The sequence below is a fragment of the Alnus glutinosa genome, chromosome 8 (assembly GCF_958979055.1).
Source record: "Alnus glutinosa chromosome 8, dhAlnGlut1.1, whole genome shotgun sequence".
NCBI classification, from domain to species: domain Eukaryota; kingdom Viridiplantae; phylum Streptophyta; class Magnoliopsida; order Fagales; family Betulaceae; genus Alnus; species Alnus glutinosa.
In genome coordinates, this window is record NC_084893.1 from 3,701,660 (window position 1) to 3,722,426 (window position 20,767).

At 39.2% G+C, this 20,767-nt stretch overlaps 1 protein-coding gene across 1 annotated transcript; it reads left to right on the forward strand.

Annotated features, from left to right (window-relative positions):
- The first annotated feature begins 3,052 nt into the window (after positions 1 to 3,052).
- On the forward strand, positions 3,053 to 19,485 carry LOC133874992 (uncharacterized). Its single transcript, XM_062312957.1, has 13 exons — positions 3,053 to 4,574; positions 4,665 to 4,806; positions 4,986 to 5,098; positions 5,239 to 5,340; positions 12,388 to 12,457; positions 13,098 to 13,153; positions 14,365 to 14,415; positions 14,820 to 14,924; positions 15,197 to 15,241; positions 15,896 to 16,001; positions 17,435 to 17,640; positions 18,667 to 18,753; positions 19,037 to 19,485. The coding sequence occupies exons 1-13, from the start codon at positions 3,174 to 3,176 to the stop codon at positions 19,205 to 19,207; spliced, it is 2,655 nt and encodes an 884-aa protein (XP_062168941.1). The 5' UTR covers positions 3,053 to 3,173; the 3' UTR covers positions 19,208 to 19,485.
- The last annotated feature ends 1,282 nt before the right edge of the window (positions 19,486 to 20,767 follow it).

Sequence of the window (20,767 nt, forward strand, 5' to 3'; positions counted from 1 at the left end):
AAGAGGTCCAAGTTGGTCCCTGGACAGATGCCTCCCGAGACTACCAAGAGGTTCGAGTTGGTCCCAGGAGAGATGCCTACCGGGTTGAGCAGACTCCCAGGTTGAGCAAGACTCCCAAGTTAAAAATACTCCTAATTGAGCAAACTCCTAAGTTGAACAAGACTCCATGTGGAGTAAGACTTTCGGGTTGAACATGACTCATTGTCTATAAATAGGCCATACACATGTATTAAACCAAGTTGATCTTTGTGCTTTTCTACTTCATACAAATTGCTCTAAAAAAAAATTAATTTAGGCATCGGTGTAAGATTCAGCCGACAAAAAACTTATGTCATCAAACCAAAAATTGTCCTAATACTACCCAATGCAAGAGGAGTGATCATCGTAAGAGAACTATGATTACTAATACTACGTACCCAATGAAAGATGACTCTGATTACAAATCCTCTAAGCATCGTAAAAGAGGATGATGCTTTTGTGTTTTCTCTGTCCGGCGGGGTAATGGGGAAATAGAAGTAGCCGTTTGGGTTATGTAGTCCTTCCCCGTCCAATCAGAAAAAAAGAAACATACGGTAGACTTTCATTCCATCACCTTCTGTGCTGATTTGGTATGGCATTCACCACTGGATATTTTTTTTTTCTTCTTTTAATTGAGATTGCATTAGCTTAAAAAGTACTTTTAGGTAAAAAAATATATATATATATATAGATTACTTTTTTTGATTTTATTTTTTACAATAAGAATAGCCAAAAGCACACTTTTGATTTCTTTTTTTTTTTTACTAAAAAGCTCTATTTTACTTTATGCTCAATTTGTTTTGGCATAAAATATTTTCGATATTTTTCAATATTTGGTGGGGTGAAAAGCCTCTTTAATTTTTGAAAAATGATTTACGGTTCTGAATTTAAACTCTTTATTATTGCACATACATTTGTGGGAATCCGCTACCGCCGGACATTGGAGTTTGTTGGTAGCTTGAATCTACAGCCAAAGGTCTCGAGTTTTGGTATCTAATTGCCGGAATTGGCAACGTCTGGTTGTCGTTACCGGATTACGGCGGATTAGATTCCAGCCAGTTTTGAGCGGAATCTAACAAAACCAGCTGGAACATGGCCAAACTGACCGAATTTCAACCAGTCCAGCCGGATTTGGGCGAATTTGGCCGAAATCTGGCTCACCAGAATCCAGGGATGACGGCCAGACGTTGTCGGATTCCGTTTTTCGCAATTGGTAATTTTTTTATACGAGCCAAACGCTGTAAAATATTTTTGGAAAAATCATTCTTTCTGAAAAATGATTTTACTGAAAATATTTTATGACAACAATTATTTAAGTTGAAATAAACGGAGCATTAAAGACATTATTTTTCAACACAATTTCAAACAGACTTTTAATATATTTATGTACAATTGATATAGAACTAGATGATGTGACAGTAAACATCAATGTCCCCCAAACTAACATTTTTTTTTTTTTTTTGAAGGGAAATTTAAGATTTTCCATTAAACAATATCGGAGCATACAATATCCAAGATAGCAGAAGGACAAACTCCTATCCAAATTCTACTACTGTACTGGGTAACAACAAATTTAGCTAAACAGTGCGCTGCTTTGTTTCCCTCACGCCCCACGTGCGCAATTTTCCATTGAGGAAAAGATGAGAGCAGAGCCCTAGCATCAGAAATTAAATTGCCATAAGTGACACAGCAATCCCCTGAATTACCTAAAGCTAGGACCACCTCACGAGAGTCTCCCTCAATAACGATAGAGGAAAAACCCCTTTCTCTGGCGAATTCCACTGCCCTTCTAGCTCCAAAAGCTTCAGCGACCGACGGATTCTGAATGTAAGGCAGCGTAGTGCTTAAAGCTGCCCTCACCTTGCCCAATTCATCCCTGGCAATTATGCCCACGCCCATCCGATTCTGCCTAACGTCCAGGGCCGCGTCCCAGTTTAGCTTGATAAATCCGGCGTCCGGTTTGCTCCACCTCGAATTAGCTCTAGGGCCTTCATTCTCCCTGCAATTAGCCTCCTCTAAGGACTTCCGAAACTCTTCCATCGCTTCTTTAGCGCCTTTCACCACGACAGATGGGGGCGGAGTAGACCCCCCGAAAACCATCGAGTTTCTCCTCAACCAAATTTTGTGGGCTACAATCACCGCAAATTCCATCTCCTCCGAATCCAATCTGTCGGATAGGTAGCAGAAGATGCCGAAGAAATTATCCTCCTTGGCCACACTTTTGTTGATAGACCTCCCACAGCAACTCCATACGGCTTGAGCAGCAGGGCACCGCCATAGAGCATGGCTCGTCGATTCTTCGTCCACACCACAAAGCGGGCAAACAGGTGCCGGAACCACTTTTCTTTTGAAAAGGTTTTTATTTGTGGGGAGAATTTCGTTGCAGGCGCGCCAAAGAAAAAAAGATACTGACCTTGGGATTTTTAAATTCCAGAGGTGCTGCCAGTAAGGGTTTGACTGAGAAGCCGAGGATGATTCCCCAACAGTCCGGGCACGGCGCTCCATCTCCAGATGATAGGCGCTACGGACCGAGAAAGAGCCCAACTTCGTTCCAGCCCAAATTAGCCTATCCTCCTGGGTTCTGGGGCTGATCGGGATGTTGCAAATTTTATGAACTGTCTCCCCCAAACTAACATAACTTGTTAATGTTCACCCCTCGGTGAAAATACCCTAAATATTAAAAGAAAAATTGAAAGAATGGTAAGGTAAATTTTATTTTTTTGTTGGCCTTGAAAAATATTGGCAATTTTTTAGTAGTTTGAAAAATACAATATTTCAATTAAAAGTTTGAAAAGGCATTGTTAACTTTTTTTTCAATAAAAAAAATTAATTCAATGATTAATTTTCACTTGAAATTATTTGAGAGTTGTCCAATAGTCTAATAAATATAATTTCTCGTAGGAACGGAAGTAGCAGATAATTTCCCGCTGTAACAGGAAATTTACGAAAAGCCTGAAGGCTGAAAGTGCCTCTATTAAGTATTAACTCTATTTTTATTTTTTATTTTTTATTTTTTATAAAGAATATTCATCGGTGACCCACATGGCCATGCCTTCCACCGAGTGAGTCTCTTTCTTCCAATTCCTGGTTCGAAACCCTGGCAACACCATTCAAAACCGTAGTTGCCAATCTCGTTCACAATCTTTACCTGCAGAATGGACCATCATCATCATCAACAGCAACAATGGCGTCCCAGGCCATTCCCAGGTAACATCTGCCCCACCTGCTCCAGTTCCCACTTCCCCTTTTGCCCTCCTCCACTTCCTCCCTTCAATCAAAACCCTAGATTACCATTCGACCCGTACCGTGGGCCTGCGGGTCCGCCTCGCTCCTTCGCGGATGGGTTCGGGGATTCGAGGCCGTGGCATAGAAACCCTAGCTTGGATAGAGGAGACCCGCACGGACAATATGAATTACAATCTTACAGCAATGGGTTTGTGGATGACTGTGATAGGAACTCTAAGAGGCCTAGGGTTGATGACATTCGAAATAATCAGAATTCTTTGAGAAATTCTTGGGAGGATGAGCGGCGATTGAAGCTGATTCGCGATCACGGTAGAGGGTCGAGTGGACTTCTGCCGGCCGAAGGCGGTGCGGGCTTGATGATGCCGGGAGTGAATTGTGAAACGAATAGATATGTTCAGGAAGGTTCAGGCTTTGATGGGAATTATGGTAGACCTGGGGTTGGGAAGTATGGAAAAGTCGATGGCATTCCGGACTCTATGACTGAATTGGGAGCGATAGGTTATGATTCGAGGTTTGGTTCCGGCGAGAAGAGAGGGCAACAATATATGCAGAGTAATAGGAATGGGTTTCAGGGTGAGGAATTACCTCATTCCAGATATGGTCAAGTTGAAGGTTCTTTGAATCCTTTTCAGACCTATGGGATTAGAAATGTGGATCAGCTACGCCCACCTTGTCCGGTTTCTGAAGTTCCTAATGATAATTATCACAATAGCCAGAATCCTCAACAGCGGCAAGGTAGTGATTCCATGCCAGCAAATGAACCACAGAATTCTCATATGCCGTACCCTGAACAAAGAGGCAGTGTCGCTATGGACAATCGTGATCCGAACAGTCAGCTGCAACAACACTATGGAATGCAGTATCCTGTTGGTACGAGACATGATTTCCATCCACATGGCCTGCCAAGTAATTTGAGACGGCCACTTGAAGTCAGATTTCCATCACACAAAAATGGCAATCCATATATGAATGAGGATGGAGGTTACTTTCCATCCGCTTCTGGTGGTGGCAGGATTTTTGAAAATAGGGGTCAAATGGAGGCTTCACGGTTACATGGTAGTCAGCCTCCTATTCCTGCTCCTCCACTACCAGCCCTCCCGGTTGACGCAGCATTGCGCCCTTCTTCGGAGTTGAAAGGCTTCTCTTCACCACCTACAACATCCGCTTCTCTGTTTCCTGTTGCTGTTAGTTCATCGCCCATGGTGCCTTCACCATATCCACCACTTCCTGAAGCCCACTCCTTGACCCGGCCCTATTTCCATAATGAGCCACGGCCACCTATGCCTGCTTCCGCTGGCTTTCTTTCAGAGGTACGGTTGCCTTGTTACACGATTTTGTATCTTTAGCATGTCTTGTACTTCTAAGGAATCTCAAGCAATCCACTCATTTTGTCTACTCAGGCTATGGGGGATGGACAACATTTTTCTTTGAAGCTATTATCTTCAGATAAACCAAAAGTTATTGATGCTTCCCACTTTTTTAAGCTGCCTCATCGAACCACCCGCCCTGATCATATTGTGATAATCCTTCGAGGGCTTCCAGGTAGCTTATTTTGGTTGTGCAGTGATGTTCATCCTTTTGCTAGTTTCTTTACGAGAGTTTGAGGAGTCTATCCTTTTGTAAGCTCATTCTTCATGTGTTTGTGTGATAAATTTTTCTCCATTGCCACTCCATTAAGTCTCCAAGTTATGGAGAACTTATTGTATTACTTATACTCTCAGGTAGTGGGAAGAGCTACTTAGCAAAGATGATACGTGACCTTGAGGTTGAAAATGGTGGTAATGCTCCACGCATTCATTCTATGGATGATTATTTCATGACTGAGGTTGAAAAGGTTTGTTGTTGGCTTTATTTGTGTTTGATGATCTACATAGTATCCTTGTTGGTTATTATAAATTTTCTCTTCATGCCTTTTGGTTTTTAAGGTTTAAATAACGTAGAATATATGAATAAGCTTTGTCTTCTACCATAAAGGTTGAGGAAGGTGACGTTTCGAAATCTTCGAGTTCAGTCAGAGGGAAGAAACCAGTAATGAAGAAGGTGATGGAGTATTGTTATGAACCTGAAATAGAGGAGGTAATACGTGTTATTTCATCTGGAACTTGAAAATTTATTTCAAGAAGTACCACTTATCATATGCATGCATATTTTTGGCATTGCACTTTTGTGTTTTTTACTTCATTAGAGGCTTATTTTCCTAGAAGATGTTTGTAGATTTTTTGCATACATGCGTCTTGGAATTGCAAGTTAGTTTAGCTCGTTCTAATCCAATTTTGTTTTTATTTTTTACATCATATTGAGAAATACTTGATCTTTTTCATGAAATAATTTTGTGCTCTACAATTTATTTAATAACTCCCATTTCATGCTTTAGATTTTCATCTAATGTAGATTTTGTTGGAGAATCCTTTTATTTTTTTATACAAATTGTCTTATGATTGGCAAAACATGTTCTCTGAGGTTTATTTTTACTTTGAACTTTTTTTTTTTTTTTTTTGATAAGTAATATAAAATTCAATAAAAAGCGTAGAGGGGCGCAACCCTAATACACGGGAAGTATACAAGAGAGCCCCTAAACGGGAGGAACAACTAATAAATTAAGAAAGTCCACAAAAGTAGAAACACCTAGGTGGCAAAGATGGGGTGCTATCCATAGATATAGCGTGTTAAGAAGACGCTTCCTTAATACTACCATTACAGTCTCGACATCTTCAAAAAGCCTCGCATTCCGCTCCCTCCAAATGCTCCACAAAACACAGTGAGGAACTAAACGCCAAACATTCTTTGCTAGGCCATGCCCTCGAGAAGCACCCCAAGTAGTCAACAAACCCAGCACCGATTGTGGCATGACCCATTCAATTCCAAATAAAGAAAACATAAAACTCCAAAGCTCACGGGCGGTGTCGCAATGAAGTAACAGATGATCAATAGACTCCCCCTTCTTTTTACACATACAACACCACTCAATAACCACAATATTCCTCTTTCGCAGATTGTCATGAGTCAAAATTTTACCTAAAGCTGCAGACCATACAAAGAACGCCACCCTTGTCGGAGCCTTAGCACACCAAATATTCTTCCACGGGAATGATGGACCTTCTTTCCTACTAAGTGCTTCATAATATGACCTTACTTCAAAATAGCTCCTTGTGGAGAGGTTCCAAACTAACTTGTCACCCTCTCCTTGTCGAATCGGAGTGGAGTACAACCGCTCGAAGAAAGAAAGCACCATCTCCAACTCCCAGTCCTGGAATTGCCGCGTAAAGAGAACATTCCAATGAATATTGCCATTATGAACAACCATATTATCTACCACCATTGCCGCTTTGTTCCTCACAAGACTATACAGAACTGGAAAACAAAGCTTCAAAGATCTCTCCCCACACCACCGATCATGCCAGAAACTGATATATGACCCATCCCCTACCACAAACCGAACATAATTGCAAAACTTCTCCCACCCTTTCCTGATATATTTCCAAACCCCTACTCCATAGGAACCCGACACCTCAATAGAGCACCACCCACCCTTTAGGCTCCCAAATTTGGCGTCAATCACCAAACGCCATAAAGCCTCTCTCTCCCTACCATATCTCCACAACCATTTACCCAAAAAAGCTTGGTTAAACTGGGTGAGGTTGTGAACTCCCAACCCACCTGAATGCAACGGAGTACAAATCCTGTTCCATTTCACTAAATGAAATTTGGCCTCATCCCCTATGCCACCCCATAGGAAATCCCTCTGGATTTTTTCAAAACGATTAGCCACCCTCAAAGGAATAGGGAACAGCGACAAGAGATACGTGGGGAGATTGGACAGCGTGCTCTTAATAAGAGTCAACCGTCCGCCCTTTGACAAATACATACGCTTCCAACCAGCCAGCTTCGTTTCCATTTTCTCAACCACCCCTTTCCAAGAAAGAACGGACTTGTAAGAAGCACCCAAAGGCATACCCAAATACGTCATAGGCAAAGATCCAACCCGACAACCCATAAGTTGGGCCAACCCTTCAACATCCTCCACCTCACCAATAGGAACAATTTCTGATTTTCCTAAATTGATCCTTAATCCCGAAACTGCCTCAAAACAAAGAAAAATGCACCTCAGATGTCGAATTTGTTCTTCTTGCGCTCCACAAAAAATCAACGTATCATCAGCAAACAATAAATGATTCACTACTATTGCCTCTGACTCTCTATGTCCCACAGTAAAGCCTGTCATCGAACCCTGCTCCACCGCAGCAGCCAGCATCCGGCTCAAAGCCTCCATAACCACCACAAATAATAAAGGCGATAGAGGATCACCTTGTCGCAACCCGCGAGAGCTAGTAAAGAAACCCGTCGGAGTTCCATTGACAAGGATGGAGAATCTCACTGTAGAGATACAAAAACGAATCCAAGCTCTCCATTTCTCCCCAAAGCCACAACGTTGTAATAAGTAAAGTAAGAAGTCCCAATTCACATGATCATAGGCCTTTTCCAAAGCCAACTTACACAACAACCCAGAATCCCCTGAACGGATTTGACTATCCACACATTCATTAGCAATAAGCACTGAATCCAAGATTTGTCGACCACCAATGAACGCATTTTGGGTGTTTGAAATAATCTTACCCAAAACTGATTTAAACCTGTTCGCAAGGACTTTGGAAATAATCTTGTAGATTCCCCCAATAAGACTGATAGGCCGAAAGTCCCTCACATCCACAACATCATTCTTCTTTGGAATCAGAGAGACACAAGTAGCATTGAAACTCTTTTCAAACTTGCCTCGAGAGTGAAAATCTGCAAAAACAGCCATAATGTCATGCTTTAAGATATCCCAACACTTCTGAAAAAAAGCCATAGAGAAACCGTCGGGGCCCGGAGCCTTATCTCCATTGAAATCTCTGATGACATCCCACACCTCCTTCTCCTCAAACCCTCTCTCTAGCCAGCTACTCTCATCTTCATCAATTGAAAGAAAAGAAAGGCCCTCTACCCTTGGCCGCCAAAAACAATTCTCAACATACAAGTTTTTGTAAAATTGAACTATATGCTCCTGAATCTCCCTTGGATTTTTGGAGATTTCACCATCTATACATATAGAGTCCACTTGATTAAATTTGCGACGCGAGTTGGCCATCCTGTGAAAAAATTTTGTATTCTTGTCCCCCTCCTTCAACCACAAAGCTCTGGATTTCTGTCTCCATATTATTTCCTCAAAAAGAAGAGTTTTCTCCAGCTCTCTAGACATATCTATCTTGCGAACCTTCTCTTCCTCCTCTAGACCTCGGCCTTCATCAACTGAATCCAGCTCACAAATGCCCTCCAATAATTCTTTCTTCTTCTTCCCTACATCACCAAACACTTCAGCATTCCATTTCTTCAAGTCTGTCTTCAATGCCTTCAGTTTAAACGCCAAAATGTGACTTGGAGAACCCGAACACTCATAAGACAACCACCACTTTTTGATTAGCTCAACAAAACCCTCATAATTCAGCCACATGTTCTCAAATTTAAAATACCTTTTTCCTCCTCTTGGTGCCCCACAATCCAAAAACAAAGGGAAGTGATCGGACAGAAGTCTTGGAAGCCCCCTTTGGATTACTTCGGGATAGTGTTCCTCCCACTCCACAGAAATTAAGAATCTATCAATTCTAGACAATGTGTGGTTATTTGACCATGTAAATTGGCCATCTTGAAGTGGTAGATCCACCAAGTTCTGCATGAAGATGAAGTCTGAAAATTCTTCCATAGCAACTGAGAAACTGGCAATGCCCGACCTCTCCCTCGGAAAGCGAACAACATTAAAATCTCCCCCAATACACCACGGCAACTCCCAACAACTCATCAATCCAGCTAACTCAACCCATAAATCCCTCCTATCCCTGTCATCATTTGGGCCATAAACCCCCCCAAAAGCCCAAGAAACATTATCACCAATGTTGCGGAAAGAACAAGCAACCGTATATCTACCTATACATTCCTCCAATTTCTCCACCACTCTCCTATCCCACATAAGTAAGATCCCACCCGATGCTCCATTGGCTCCCAAATAACACCAATCAACCTGATTACACCCCCATAAACTCCGCACCACCTCCCTTGAGATTATTGCCATCTTAGTCTCCACCAAACAAACAATATCCGCCCTCCATTCTCTTAGAAGCCCTCTAATTTCTACTCTTTTTTTTCATCTCATTAAGCCCTCTAACATTCCACGAAAGTAATTTAGGCATCATAACTGCATACCCCTACCTTTAGTGCGATCTCTAGCCGATAGAACCCCTTTCTTCTCATAATTCAAGGACCAAGCCAACCTGTTTAGTTCTCTCTTCCCTTTTGTCCCTTGGTTCAACGGACACAAAGTCTTAGGACTGGCCGAGGATCTTCCTCCAGCAGCTTCTATCTCCTCAAACATAGCTAACATTCTGTCCTCAAATCCTTCGCAAGATAATCCGATAGCTTGATAACATCTCATAACTTTTTCCACCACCCATCTAGGTGATATCCTGTGCTTTTCTCCTCCTTTTGCTGCCAAAGGTGTGATTTCCAGCGGTGCACCACTCGTCCCCTCCTCGTTAGAATTTTTTTCTTCTAGTTCTAACAGGAGATCGCTTCTAACATCCTGTGTACCACTGTCCAGAAGAGCTTCTCCCTCATCTGTTACACCAGAATCTTCCCAAAGGCAGCTCTCCCCTTGATTTCCCACTAAAACAGGTTCACATATCACCATCTGCAAATTGTTAATGTCCATCATCTTTGTCCCTGAGCTTGTACCCACAGTAGGAGCAACCATCTCATTACAAGTACAGTCTGTAACCAGGAGCTCCGGCAAGACTCCCGCAACCTGCTCCCCTACTTCAGAATTTTTTTTACCCTTCAAAGAGCCACCGTCCACCTGAGGAGCCACTGCTGCATCTTCTCCTTCTTCACCACACATCACGACCTCAGACATACTCAGCCGAAGGGAATTTTCTGGTTTCTCAGACCTCATGCTCTGACCCGCCACAGGGACTTGTCCCTGTTTTCTTGTCCAAACAGCCTTAGAAATTCCAGACTTCCGGCGTTGATAAACACGTTGAAAAACACGACTGGAATGATCTGAACCAGACCCACGAGCAGAGACACCGGAATCCTTGTCTTTACGCACCTGATGTGCTGCGGAAGTTGACGCTCTAGCATGCATAGAAAACAAAGGGGTCGGAATGGGTCTTAGGCATGATCCAGCTTTAGCTTTAACAATAAACTTGGGCTTTTTGATGGGAAAACCTAGAGGGGCTTTACCTTTAGAAGTATGGGCCACATTAGAGGATTTGGAGATGGGCCGGGTATCCTTAGAACCCATAAAGGCCTGCTTGGTCTTAGGAGCAGCGTGAGAAGCAAACTGCTTCTGACTGAAATCCAGGTGTCCTTCCTCCAGCAAGAGAAGATCCGTTAGACAAAGACCAATCTCCTCGTGCAGAGCTGCCAACGACTCCCTTAGCCTACGGACACCTAGCCTATCACCATAGAAGACCTTGCGTGATGCAGCGGAAGACGTGTTGGCAGACCCAACAGCTTCTCTCCTTGGGAATGAGACCTGCGACTTTCCCGATGCGCGAGACACCGGAGTTGGTTTCTTCTTCAAGACCTTCGCCGGAAAAAATTCTCTGGTTAGGCTATCGTGAGCCGCCGTTGAAGGAGACATCGACGAAGTAGGGGCCGGAAACACCGGAGCCTTTGCATGAGCACGAAAATCCTTAACCGGATCCTGCACCTGATAAAGTTCCTTCTTCCCTGTTTCATTAGAACCTTCCAACCACCTTGGAATTCTAGCTAAAGGCTGGCTGGAAGGACCAAACGGCTCTTCATTCACTGGCAGAGCCGAAGTTAACACCTCTGCAAAACTCCTCCTTGTCTCCGCTTTAGTCCCAGCTAGTGGAACTTTCGGTGCACTAGTCTGCTTTGTGACCCTGGACTGATCCGCTTGAAGATGACTGATGGCTAGGCGGAGCTCCACCTCAAACCGCTCCCAACCCTCACCGTATCTCCCTTTCGGCACTAAAATGGAACCATTTTTCTTCCTGCCCTCATATTCTTCAATAAGCAGGAAAAAACCATGCCTATTAGAGCATTGTTGTCCAAGAATACGTGGGAAGCCAGCAACGGATTGATTCCAAAAGACTCTAGAATCTTGAACCGAAACTAACTCATCAAACGACTTGATCAGCCAAACTGCCTCATCTCTACGTAGAAGGATAGACCTCGTCACTCCTTTGCATTTCTCTCGTATCCGAATCCCAGTAAAGCCTCCCACCACCGACAAGTCGAAGTCCTTAGACTCAACAGATCATCGACTCACAGACCTCATCACCTCAGTTTATATTAAATTAAAGTAATGAATATGTTCAAATGTTCAAACATGCTTTACTTTGAACTTTATCATGGCTTTTCCCTGATTCTTTTTTTTTTTTTCCCTATCACCTGAGCTAGTCTTACTTGCACCGATCATAAATTCTGCTACTCTTCTAACCAGTTTTCTGGGATAGCAAAGATGCATATTCCATTCACAATTCATGACCTTAAGAGAGCATGGGAATTAGTGTCGCATAAAGTTATTACTAAACAACCGTTTGGAGTAATTAGATGTTTGTCAAGGTTGATAGCTTTAGTTGTTGAAATAGAAATGACCAAATCATGTATTGGTTATCTTATAGGTAGAAGTGCATTATGAGGAGTACATGATTAATGTAGTTTGCTTATGCCACATTGTGATCTTTGTTCATCATATTGGATATGTACCAAATGTGGTATATATTTTTTTTTCATGAATGGTAAAGCATGTTCTTGGATGCCAAAATGCAATTTTTGTATTGCTTTTGCTGTCACATGCTTGCAGTTGTGAACTGGTATATGGTAGTGGCTTTTGCTTTGTTTTACAACCCTATTTGAAGAGGTTACTTACTATGTAGCTATTCTTAAGCTGTTGAGATTTTGACTTGTCTGTTAGTGCATTTGAGCACTAATATCCATTGTGCGCTTGCCTTTACTGGACATACTGTGCATTTGCTCATGCATTCGTGTGTATAAATGCATATATGTAATATGTATATTTATATTAATTTTCTCAAACCCTAATGCTATATATCTTTATGACAGGCTTATCGATCAAGCATGTTGAAAGCTTTTAAGAAGACCCTTGAGGACGGGGTTTTCACCTTCATCATTGGTATGCATTTTCTATTCTAAAATCTCTGGATTATATTGGAAACTGAGAATTTTCATTTATTTGATTTATTTATTTTTTATCATTTTCTTTCTGTAAATTCTGGTTATTCTAAAATTTACTTGATTTATTGAGAATTTTGAAGATGGAATTAATTGCATTATTCTGTTTTAAATCTTGTACTCAGTTTGATGACATGATGTCCATTAGTTTAATCATTTTGAGGTAGTGCCTACTAGTCATATTCAATTGCTCACTTCCAATGCTAATGGTAGCACCAATTAGCACCAATTCATACGCTTTATCACCTCTAGATCATGGGTGCATATAAATATGCCTGAACTATTGTTCGGTTCAAAAAAATAAGAAATCCTTTTACTTCTTTTTTTTTTTTTTTTTTTAAAAAAAAGAAGAATAATTTTCAAAACCTAGGCATAAATACAAGATAAAGCAATTAAAGGTGTCAAAGGTTCTTCTGGTTATGCTGGCTCGTTACGGCATTCAATAAGTTCAATGATCTAGTTTGATTATAGATTAAGTGGTGATGCAGTGCCCATGGCACTGCCTTCATTTTCACTAACAACAGATGCAGTTTCCTTCGGCTATTGACCCTTTTGTTGGTGGTATGTGTGCCTCGTCTTAGTGGATGACCGCAATCTGCGGGTAGCTGATTTTGCTCAGTTTTGGGCAATTGCAAAGGTATACCCTCAATTCTCTCTTTCTAAGAACCTCTACCATGTGTTCTGAAATGACGACTCAATAAATTTGAAATACACCCCAAACATAGCGTGGTTGGTAGTATAATGTTTCCTGTACCTGATCTAATTTAACTGTTGGATCTATACTTTCTTGTTTCAACTTAATCTGGAATGGTTCCAAAATAAAAAATAAAAAAAATACTACATATCTAGTTGCTAAATTTTGGCTGCTGTACTTTTGTTTTAACAAAGCTGTCTAAAATTCTTATATATTGGGGTTTTTCTAGTTATGATTTTGTTAAAGTTAATGTTAACAATGCTATATTATTTAACAGTCCAGTTTCCTATTAATTGATTTCGTGGATTAATTTGTATTTAATGCTAAAATGTTTTATTGATGTTAAATTGGAGAATTGCATTCTCTTTTGGGGACAAATGAAACGAAATACTTTGGTTCGTCTAGATTGTCTAATTTTGCGTCTGAGCTATTTTATGCACACAGTAGATCTTTGGCGTTCTGTAACAACCATGTTGGGGATTTCTTGATATGACAAATTATAGATAATGAAATTGTTTGATAATAGGTACTTTGTATTGGTGTTTTGATGTGCGTGAGTTGGTTTTGGCCCAAATTTTAGGATGTAGCTGCTCTTAGTCATTTTTCCCTTAAACTTGGTCCGAGTAGTCCAGTTCTATCATGCTTCTCAAAATGGCGAAGATTGGCTGAATTTGATGATTGTAATTATGAAAAATTGACGAAAAAAATTCACACGGCTCTGTAATTCTTCCAAATCTATCAGAAAATTTGGGTGAATTTTCATACAAAGGGCCTATCTACTTGTAAGTATTTTACTGCTATTCAGTGCAAGCAGCTACCTATTCTGCTTGCCTAACATTATGCATCTTTACTGGGTTATATGGTGATGCATTCTGGTTCATGTAAGATGGTAGGAGGTGGTGGATGCTTTTCGCACCTGTTGTCTATGTGAATTTTCCTATTCTAAAGGAGCTGACTCACGCAGGCAGAATATACCACAACATTTCATTTTTTATTATTTCCGTCATCTTCAAACTAATGTTCTTTCTACTGATATTTTAAATTTCGCTATTGTGATTTTTATGACATCGAGGTGGATTAGGCATAGGGTGGTTACTTGTGATTTTGTTATTTATTATTGGCTTAACTCATTGTCCTTTTTTTTTTCTTGTCAGAGTTCGGGTTATGAAGTTTACATATTAGAAGCTCCATATAAGGACCCTGTGGTAGGTTTATATATTACATGTTAGTTACCAATGTTGTAAGTCACTATTTTTGTTCACTCTTTCACTGCATACTATTTTCTTGCAATATTTGGTGCTCTTATTTTCAATGCAAGAATTTGATTCATAATTCTTGCAAATCAAGTGTCCTCGTGAAAAAGAGTATACTTTGATGGGTGGTGTACAGCATTTAAAGTTTCTTTATTAATCTTCTGATGCTCTTGCACAAGAAGGGATTAGTGCTTTAAATGTGTTGTTTGATTTTTTCTGGCCATGCTATTTCTTTTCTGTCACAAAGATGCCATTTAGTAATCCTCAGTTTGAAAACAGAGTTACAGCTTCTATAAATTAGGAAAGCTTTTTGTCTTCATATTGAGGCATAATTTGAAATTTTTGTGGATTTTTAGGGCTGTGCAGCTAGGAATGTGCATGGTTTTACCAAAGATGACATTGAAAAGATGGCCAGACATTGGGAGGAAGCTCCATCTTTGTACTGGCAACTAGATGTCAAGGTTAGTTGTAATGATGTTCTCAATTTTGTATTTGGGGTAGTATGTTGAAAATTCAAAGCAAAGATGCATTCATAGGTAGAAATGTTTATTGGAATTTGGGTTAAACTTTGTTACTTTGGTCATTTAACAAAAGAAGAAAAATGCAATATTCAATCGGGAAATGCATTAAATTGTGAAGGTTCAGTATAAATTTGGAATTTTCACTTTTAAAGAAAAATTTGGAGTTGCTTCTACGCTTGGGTTTTGATGCTGTATTTTTGCTGGCTTGACAGTCATTATTCCACGGGGATGATCTGAAGGAAAGCGGAATTCAAGAGGTAGTTAATTAATAATATGCCTTTCATCATTATTAAAAATAGAATTTTATTTTACCATATATTTTGGTGTGATATGCTTGAATGGCTAAAACATGCCCGTCGAATCTGGTAATGTAAATGAAAAAGTGCAGTACGATTCTCATCATGATTGTCAGCTCTATGGGGGCTATTCCCTTGACTTGTACTGATGAGAGTTTGACTCCACGAAAAATTGAGCAAAAGCTTCTGAATTGGCTTATTTGTTGCATGCAGATTTGTACTACAAAACATTGTGCAAAACTCTATTCTCATTATAAGACTAATAGACACTCACTAAGCTTTAGGATTAATTATTGAGGCCCTCAAGCTATGTAACATGGACTTTTCAAAATTTGTATGGCCCTTACGGCTGTCAAATGGTAGGGCCTGGATCCTAGTGGTCTGAATCCAGTCCAATTAAAATAATTTTCATACCACTCAAGATCTGACAGTTGAAAATGAAGCGATTGTTTAATTTTTTATATGGACTAGTTGTTGCTTAGGTTCAGTCCAGTATTTTTTGACAAATCTATTGCGCGCGCGCGCGTGTTATGTTAGGAACTTATTAACTAATTGAACTTTTGAATGAGTGTTTTAACTGCTTTAATCTAAAATTTTAAATGTAATATCTGCCAGGTAGATATGGACATGGAAGATGGAGATCTTGATGAAAATTTATCTGAGCAAGAAAGAAAGCATGAGGATATCATAGTACCACCTGTTGGAGTAGATGCACCTGATGGTATATGCCAGCTCTTGGTTTTTTATACTTCACATAATAGTGATTTTATGTAGATTTGGCATAGTCTGTCTGCCTCTGATTTTCTATGCTTTTAACAAGTATACTTGTGTCCCTTACACAACTTTCTTTGATTTACATTTCAAATCCTTATGATAGATGTTTTACAATTGTGTCTGTCGTGTACGAGCACATTTTGTTTTATTTTATTTTTGTTTCTTCTTCTTTTTCTCTTTAACGATTATGCTTGGGTCAAGTCTGGGTCGGGTTTATGGATTAGTTGAGTTGGATAAATGATGAATTTTTATACAAATATTCCATATTTTCTCTCTTAACTTTTTATCCCTATAAGTTTTCTCTAGTTACTATAAATTAAACCACATTTGACAAAAGAAATCAAGGAATGTGGACTTGGAACGTCTGTAATTGAAGTTGAAAAGTAAGAAAGAATAACCATCAAGCCAGTCATTGAAACAAAAATTGTCATTCCATTTGGAGTTAAGAGTCTTTTTTATTGATCAATTTTCCTGTCAGTGTACTATCACCCAAGGAATGAATTCTTAAATGGTAGGTTCTTGTTTGGGGCAAATACGCAGTTTATTTAAGACATTGGTAAGGAGTTTCTGACAGTAAGTGCAATTGCACACGAAGTTTAAAAAAAATAGGTCACTGTTCAGGTATCTGACTGGGTGAGTTAGGTTTCTGCTTTGCCTCCAAAATAACCCAACATTTTCTATGGATTAACTTTGGTTTGTGTGGAAGCAAGTTCTTGCAAAATCTTGTCCTGTGTCTTGTGGATACTTCATTATCAGAACATTCTTGTTAGGTTTTACGTTTTCATGACTGCAAATAATTCTGACATGCCGAGGAGTGCTGTGATTTGGAAGATGGTGCTGACATGCCTTCTTTGGTGTGTTTGGAAAGAAAGAAATAATAGGTGTTTCGAGGATTTCGAGAGGTCTTTGGAGGATATTTTTGCTTCTTTTTTTCATACTTTGTATCTTTGGACGGTGGCTTTTGTGTCCCTTTGTCGCTTAGTTTTAATGATTTTCTTGTTTGTTTTTTGCTTTATAGTTAGGTGCTTTCTCTTGTATACTTCCGGTGTACTAGGGGGTGCCTTACGCTTTTAATAAGACCAGTTTATTACTTATAAAAAAATAATAATTTCTGATTCCAGCACTAATGAATTTGCTAGTTCATTATTTTTGTGAAATACGAAATCTAATTGTTTGCAGTTTTATCTTTGAGAATTTCCCCAAGGCAAGTGAAACTTTTGTCTGAATAATTATTTCGTGCCTTCATGACAAATTTCTTTTCCACATTATACAAAACAGAAATCATTGCATGATTTTCTTTTGCCTAAATCCAATTAAGAAGGACAATGACCTATTATTCCAAATGTGTATATTGATATGCTTGACTATTTTATGATTTAGATTCTTCAAAGGATAGGAATAGATGGGATTCCGAAGGAGACCATCTGACCGAAGAAGTGAAAGAATTAGGTAGGAGTAAATGGTCGAATGATTTAGATGAAGATGATACTGAAAGAACTGAAAAGGTGAAGGGTAATTTAAATGCTCTTTCTGGATTGATTCAAGCATATGGCAAGGAAAGAAAATCTGTACGTTGGGCTGATCAGGTATTTATAGATGGTTTATACTACTATTTGTCATCTTCAAAGCCCATATGAATGTTAGTGTATTTTGCTTGATCACATTTTTAACTGTCCTCACTAATATTAATATCCGGTGTTGCAATCTGGTGCAGTTTTTAGGTGTTTGAGAGAATTGAGAAATAGACACGGAAAATTTGAAAAATTTCTTTGATATTGTGTTATAACACGTATTTTGACTCACGTGAGTTACAGATTATTTTAGGGTGAGTTCGTTGAATAACATGCTAATAGATTTTTGACTGTCAGTCGGGATGTATTGTGATATCATGACTGCATGTAGCAAAACTGCCATCCAAATGGTGTTTTTGGCCATAGGTGATAGAAACTAAATGTGATAACAGTGTGGATCAGCAACTAAATGCTTTTGTCAAACAGCATGTAGGTGAGAGATAGGGAGTTACTTGTGGATTGATGGACAAAATCATAACATGTGGCTTCAAGATCGTTGTGATGAACTGTATTGGGAGTTTACTAAAGGCTCTTTAAAAATTAATTGTGTATGTGATGGATTAACTGAGGAAGGAGTCTTTGAATTAGTGGAGACTCCATGATGTAGTTGACTTTGAGCCATTCTAAGCCTCTGGAGGAATGTTATCTATCTATCTCATCTACATTATTAAGTATCATGACCATCTACATTATTAATTCTACCGATGTTTGGCTTATTATTCTTTTTGATAGAGAGATGTTTAACGGTGTAGGACATATAGCAGTAAGACCTATTTAAGGAACAGTGGAGTTGCTTAATCTGTTTTGACGGAACCTTTTGTTTCACTTGAATAAGGTTACAAATATTTTGATTTTGATTTTACTTTTGTGGTTAGAAAGTGATTGGCCTCTAATCTGATTGCTTGCTTAATCCTTGTGACTATGTAATCTAACAGCTTGATGCTACTTCTGATTACTTTTGCGTTTAGAATAGTTGCATGTCTATATTTCTAAATTCTGTTGTGCTTATCTTGCTTTTGGTTGCTCCCTTCCTCTCTGCAGTTTGGCAACACTGGTTTTTCAATACACGCGGCGAAGAAGGGAAATGTATTGTCTTTAGTGATTGGACCAGGCACTGGATACAACTTGGTTAGTTATCCAGTTAGTATGGTTGCCTTTAACAATATCAGAGTCTGGATTTTTAAGAGACTGCTTTATGCCATCTTCTGTCATGGAAGTATCTTTATTTTATATTTGGTTGAAGAAGTTCCTTTCTTTTCTAGCTGGTCACTTGGAGCAAATTTTTTGCTCTTGCATTTATTATCTGTGCTAATCCCCCCACAAAGATAAATTATTTCTTTTCCCCCATCTTCCAGTCATTCCCATAGGGTTGACTTAGCAACCTCGCTAAATTTGCTTTCAACACTTGCAGAAGTCCAACCCATTACCTGAAGAAGAGATCCCAGCACCGACCCCTAATGCTGTTGAGTCAAAGAGGCAAAGCATATTCCAAGAGCGACTTCGTGCAGAGCATGATTCATTCAAAGCAGTTTTTGACAGGAGGCGACAGCGGATTGGTGGGCTTGTTTTGGAGGAGGAATAGTAAATTTAAGGGTGCATCCCGCGGTGTCATTATAATTCTTATTTTTTCATTGACAAGGGGGTCGATCTTCTTATTGCGGAGGATCGAAAAGGGCGGTGCAGTCATTGTAATTATGTAGTGTCACTATCAGGATAGGGATTGTCCCGTTAGAAGTTCAGTTTTCCTACCCCCTTTAATCTTTTGATGCAATCGATTGTATATCATGTTGTTCTGTTGTGATGATAATATTTGTTCGAAGAATAGATTAATGAAAAAATTTGCGTAAACTAATTTTTTTTGTTCTTGGCTTGTACTCTGCTGCAAGTATGTTTTGGGATTGTGTAGCATTTGTACCTTTGAGAATTTTTTGGTTTGCTCATGTAACTGATCACATGACTAGAGAATAGTTCACGACTTCACGTTTTCCAAACTAGTATTAAGAATCTGTGATCCTAATCATATATTTGTTTTCCAGATTGGTGGTCACCAGCAGTGAACATTAGGTGTTATCTTGTGTTCTGATTTGCATTAAAAAAAAAAGGTCAAGTTGCTGGGAAATGGGGTTTCAACTCGCTCCATTCTGTCACAATGGATGTATTGAGACTTAACCTCAGCAATCCGTATCATGCAACATTCAGAGAATCACCAGTCATTAAAATACTATTTCCAAAAATCATTGGTTCATAGTTTGATAGTCCCTTCAGTACATCTATTTTCATTTAGTGCTTTGAATGTGTTAAGCATCTACATGGCTTATGTTCAAATATCAAGAAAGTTATATAAAATTCTTTCGGAAACTACACACACTCCCTCAAACTGTCACATGATTGTCAATGTTTTTTTCAAATTGTCAATTGCATCAATGTCCTCTTTTAAATTACAAAAAAATTATCAATGTCTCTCTAATGACAATCATCTTTAATAAAAACAAACAAATTTCTAAAAATTAAATTAAAAAAAAAACCAAGCCACCCCCAAACATATTGAACCACTTTTTTTTTTTTCCTAAAAAAAAAAAAAATTCATTGTTTTTGGTTTTTGAGATGCCTTAAGCAATGTCCGAATGGAAAAACCATTATATTGCATCATCATCTTTTCGATGATTCCTATTTTGAGCTCCATTGTATCATTGTTTGCTCTGCATAATTCCATTAGCCACAATTCCAGGATGAAGTTGTTGACCTTGATTGTTCGGAGTGGAAAAACCGCGAAGTTTTTTTGTCCTTGGCTTGTTGCCACGTACATTGGCTTGTTCAAAATTTTATTTCTAGTTCTTTATCTACTGCATACAATGTCAGCATATGGATGTTGTGAATAAAATGAAACTTCACGAGAGAATAGGTTATCTAAATGTTGCATTACTCTAAGTTAATGTTCCCATGTTCGAGCTATAAGAATCTTTCTTTAAGAGATGGGCGTAAATGAGTAATTTTAAATACTCAATTCTCGTTTCACTGGTCTGATGTGACAATGCTTATTTAGTGCTTGAATTTTTTTTTTTTTTAATAAAGGATGATAGACACCACCACATTGTCCATCATCCTAATGAGATAGGAGTGAAATAAGAGTCGAGTATGTAGT

Excerpts from the sequence above, each read along its gene's own strand:
- LOC133874992 (XM_062312957.1), top strand. The coding sequence starts at position 3,174 with ATGGACCATCATCATCATCAACAGCAACAATGGCGTCCCAGGCCATTC. Across the intron at positions 4,575-4,664 it reads CCGCTGGCTTTCTTTCAGAG|GCTATGGGGGATGGACAACA; the intron begins GTACGGTTGCCT and ends TTGTCTACTCAG. Across the intron at positions 13,154-14,364 it reads AGTTTTGGGCAATTGCAAAG|AGTTCGGGTTATGAAGTTTA; the intron begins GTATACCCTCAA and ends TTTTCTTGTCAG.